Source organism: Cystoisospora suis (genome assembly GCF_002600585.1).
Source record: "Cystoisospora suis strain Wien I chromosome Unknown contig_1175, whole genome shotgun sequence".
NCBI lineage: Eukaryota > Apicomplexa > Conoidasida > Eucoccidiorida > Sarcocystidae > Cystoisospora > Cystoisospora suis.
In genome coordinates this window covers 57,921-62,290 of record NW_027153976.1, presented here as the reverse complement: position 1 = coordinate 62,290, position 4,370 = coordinate 57,921, and the positions used below count along the sequence as shown (strand labels likewise).

Genomic DNA, 4,370 nt, shown 5'->3' with positions numbered 1-4,370 from the left:
CCGGCGTTCCGTAGTCGACCGTGCCTCAGAGTCAAAAGAAGTTTCTAAGAAGTCATCCTGGTAGCGGCAAACCACAGTCCACTTGGGGCCACCAGAGTGCCGTCGTGCCAGCCAGCTCATCTTGAACTGACATAGAGGTATAGCCGTGAGCTCTCTGGTACGAACAGGCCAGCCGCCGAGGCCTCCTTGAGGCCGCTGCAGATCGAGCAACCTAAAACTCTTGCGCAATCTCCTCTCCACGCTCGGTTTATGCACACAAAAAAGGGCATTCTCTAGCGACTCGCACTACTTCGCTTTTTCGCAGCGGACAGAAGAGACTAGGTGGCTGACTTGCTGCACGACAGGCCAACTGCAAGACAGATCACAATGGCCACCAAGGCCTGCCACAATAGTCCGGAGTGTCTTGAAGCAGTTTCCTTTCGGCGATCTGAAGGTCCCCGCGCCACTCCGCCGAGCGGTACGCCGCAACGTCGAGCTGCCACTGCATGACAGATTGGGTCCCAGACCGCCGCACTCACTTGCGCGTATTATGAATTGTGGTTGTAGTGAACTGCGAGCAAAATGGAAACATGATTTTTTCCAGGCACTTTTTCACAGAGCTCTGCCTGGCAATCGTGTTCGCTTTGCGCCTCCTCACAATTCCAGTTGCGCTGCGGCGAACTTCGCCTTGCATGGTGTCGGCTGCCCTCCGGGACGAACTGATCTAGCTGCCTAGCTGGCCGGCCTCTTTTCCCGGACCACCCCTGGTTTTAAAAATGGCGAAGGCCGACGGCTTTCCAATGTTACTGCCTTTTCAACATCTTTTCACAGAGGCGAGCCGCGGAAACGTGACTCGCTGCTCGACCGCCTGCGACTCCGTTCAGCCACCGGAGCAGCACGCTGGACCCGGGGAGCGAACGAGTGAGTTGCCCACGAGCCACAATGGTCTCGGGCAACTTCGTCTCAAACTATCTCAGTTTTGGAGCAGCTTCGTTCACCCTGGGAGCCCTGGTTTGCGTTGCAACCCCTGTAGCGGTCAAACGAGCGATGTTCCGAGCGGGGACGGACAAGGGCCTGGGACAAATCAGCCCCGCTTCAGTCCGGGATTGGCAACCCAGATCCAGGGCGCTGCCTCGCTAAGCGACTTTCTGGCTCAGAGCCTGAAGCTTGAAGGTGGAGAGTGCGTCACGAAGAATCAGTTTCTCTCTGCCTTCTCTTCCTGTGAGTCGCGCAGTCCACCCGGAGAACAGACTGCGAGAATCCTGGACCCAGCGTTCCGTTGTCGTTGCCGGCTGATCCACTGTGCCGCTGTGATTGTGTATGTGCAGTGGAAGCGGACTCCAGTTTCCTTGAGGATGTCTTCGAGCATCTGCAACCCTCGAGCTCGAGAACAGTACGTGCTGAGCAAGAGGGCCATGTGGGTACGGAGACCATTCTTTGTCTACTGTGCTCCAGCACCGGAGCAGAAGTGGAGGCGACGCTCCAGGCCTTGGCTCAACTTCGTATGGAACTTGAAAGTAAGTGTCGACTGGTCCTCGCCAGCTGGGTGTATGACGGGGCCACAACCGGACAGCGAGCCTGCTCCGGTCCTGTTGATCGCAGAAATCTGGGCGAAAACTCTCGGCCGGCTCGGATCACCTCATGTCTTTGCCGCACTGTGGGCAAGACAGTGCATCTTGGCTGAGATAGAGGCCGTCCTAGGCGAGAACCGACAGCGGCACGGAATCTCACCGACACGCGCGACGCCGGAGGAGACCTACCGAGTGGCTCTCAACAGCTTTAAGCACGCACTGGCTCAGGCGGTGGCATTCAAGCACAGCTGTACTGTGGAGGAAGCGTTTACAGTAAGTTCCGTATGAACGTAGGACGAGCTGGACGGGTAGCCGCTGTATGCATCCCCGTTGACCTCTACTCCGCCTTTCACTGCCGTCCGTGTCCCTTTGTCTACAGATCGGAGCTAGCGCGTTTGCCGGGCTGCAAGGAAATCCGTCTGCGGACTTCTCCCATCTCCGGAGGTTGAGCTCTGAGCAGGTAGGAGACGAAGCGTCCGGCCTGCTCTCCACAGCATCCGAACAAGCCTGTCCTAGCGCAACAGTCATGTCGTTTCAGCTTCAGCGCTGGCAGCCACGCGGGAGTGCACGCAACCAGTCATAGCATTTTACAGGGTTTCCATGTCGTGCGGCGGCTGTTGCTCGCAGCTCAAAAGTCAGGATGAAGCCCCCGAGAACCATCCCCGCGGATGCAGCACATTGGCGAAGCCAAGCGACGGCTCTGGAGGGGGTCCGCAGCGGAGTGCAAGCCGACTTCTCGACGGAAAGCCGTCTCTTCCTGGGGAACACTGGGAGAAGGGAAACGTTGCTGCCCGTTTCAACAGCAGGCGGGGACACCAGGCGGAAAATACTGCGAACAGTGGTAACGCTAGTGACGTTCGGCGCACTGCCCCGGGAATTCACCCAGTAGCCCGGAGTGTGCGTTGCAAAGAAATCCCGAATGTCACATCTGGCGAGACAGGCCGTCCCCAAGACGGCACAGGCGACTGCCCCGCGGGGTTTGTTTACCGGTACACATACGCAGATGGTCGGCCGGTCCCTCCTCACGTCGCTGAATATCTCCAGTACAAAATGCAACCTTACAACACGACAGCGACAACTCACGACAGTAGCAGTAAGCCCAGGGAGCTGGGTCGCCGCGCGGCAGCAGGCGTGGCTGTTGGGAGCTCCGGAGAAGGTCGGCTGGCCACCTGTGCAGTCCTCCCTCGCCGGCAAGTAAGCCTGAGTGGGAGCCGCCAAGGAGCCGTCGTCAAAACTCTTACTTCCCCGCCGCGGACAGATGAAGCGAGTGAAGAAGGCGGGAGCAAGAGCGCTGGCCTGGCTTTACCACAGCTTCCGGAGAACGTCAGCGTGCCTTTCGAAAGCACGGATGAATACCAGGCGGGTCATGCTGCGTTTCGCGATAACTTTACGGGCGCTCGCCTCACTGTTTCGAGGGTTCACTTGGTTGGGCGGAGTGCATCCACCAAGGAAAGTTCAGATATGACATCGGCCGAGACACGCCGTTCTCAAGAAGGCACCATCAACTGCCAGGCGGACTCCGCTTATCATTACACGTATGCAGACGGTCGACCGGTCCCTCCTCACGTCGCTGGATGTCTCCAGTACAAAGTGCAGCCTTCCAACGAGGCAGGGACAACACACGACAGAATCTGCGAGCCTCGGGTAGCAGGTCCCCAGTAAGACGCTGTGATGAGTCTTGGCAGTTCTCCCTGGACAGAAACGTGGTGCTCTTTTTCTGGAAATGATGGGTTTGGTGGGCCTCGGGAAGAAAGCATGTTTGTTCCCTGAACCCTGATCCGTACTTACCCGTGCGTCATCTAACAGGACTGTCACAGAAGGACGTCCCCGCTGAGCCCTAGTGGCGAGACGCGCAAAGAAAAAAATGCCACTCGGTAATCTGCGTGAGAGTGCTTGCTGACACAGCTCCCAGCCACATGCTGCTGAACTACCTGTTAACAAAGCAAGCTCACAGTCGGCGGTTCATGAGCCTCGCCGATCCGGTCATAGAGCTTCTGCTTTCACAATGAGCTCGAAACAACGCGCTACCATCCCGGCGCAACTACAGTACTGCCGCATGACGGAGTGAAAAACGAAGCTTGAACGGGATGGGCGGATTACGGGCACAACCACACACCACAGAAGAACAACACGACAATACAATTCCATAACGTCGCCTATGATACTTGTTCCTTCCAGCTGAAACACTCGCTGCTACATCCTGACGCTCTTCCGCTGCTACTGTAGGCTGAAGAGTCCAGTCATAGCCGGGCGGCTGAGCGCAACAGGCAGACCGTGAGGTTGCCTGTTGCGCCCGCGGTAGTGTGGAGACGCGAGGCCCCAACAACAGTAGCCGGTGACACAGACAGTGAGACGTTCTCCAGTTACTGAAGAAAGCTCAAGCGACCAGGTTCGTCTTGAGCAGAGAACGGGTAGCAGCCCCTGATCCTCAGAAGAGAAGCTCGAGAACGAAGCAGACGCAGAAGTCGTGATGAGACTGCTCCTGAAGGGCGCCGGGGAGGACGTCGGGTCACACACTGATGAAAACGACATTACCAGTCCAGCAACGGAATAAGTGCGGAAATACTTTTTACTGAGACGACAGCAGAAAGACCCTACGGAGTTACCGGAGTCCGCCGGTAGGAGCAAAGTCGAACGTCGAGGCAGTGCGCCGCGGATGTCTACGTGTGGTTACTACACCGATGTGTCCATATTGGAGGGGACTGTGATGCTGTCAATGGGCCGAACACTGGGATCCAGTCTGTCAGGCCGACCCTCCAGAACGCCCCGGAATAAGGGAGGTACGACGAGGGAAGTATACCGGAGACTCGCTACCGCTGG

At 57.4% G+C, this 4,370-nt stretch overlaps 1 protein-coding gene across 1 annotated transcript; it reads left to right on the top strand.

The window, feature by feature from the left end:
- Positions 1-395: 395 nt before the first annotated feature.
- On the top strand, positions 396-3,373 carry CSUI_002799 (uncharacterized protein). The gene is made up of 5 exons (XM_068062998.1): positions 396-1,200; positions 1,308-1,496; positions 1,582-1,823; positions 1,930-2,010; positions 2,178-3,373. Exons 1-5 carry the CDS (start codon positions 756-758, stop codon positions 3,210-3,212), a joined length of 1,992 nt encoding a protein of 663 aa, XP_067925030.1. The 5' UTR covers positions 396-755; the 3' UTR covers positions 3,213-3,373.
- The last annotated feature ends 997 nt before the right edge of the window (positions 3,374-4,370 follow it).

What these genes read in the sequence shown, in the direction of transcription:
- CSUI_002799 (XM_068062998.1), top strand. Translation starts at nt 756, where the DNA reads ATGGCGAAGGCCGACGGCTTTCCAATGTTACTGCCTTTTCAACATCTT. An exon ending in ACTTCGTATGGAACTTGAAA is followed by an intron (nt 1,497 to 1,581) that starts GTAAGTGTCGAC and finishes TGTTGATCGCAG; the next exon opens with AAATCTGGGCGAAAACTCTC. An exon ending in GGAGGTTGAGCTCTGAGCAG is followed by an intron (nt 2,011 to 2,177) that starts GTAGGAGACGAA and finishes TGTTGCTCGCAG; the next exon opens with CTCAAAAGTCAGGATGAAGC.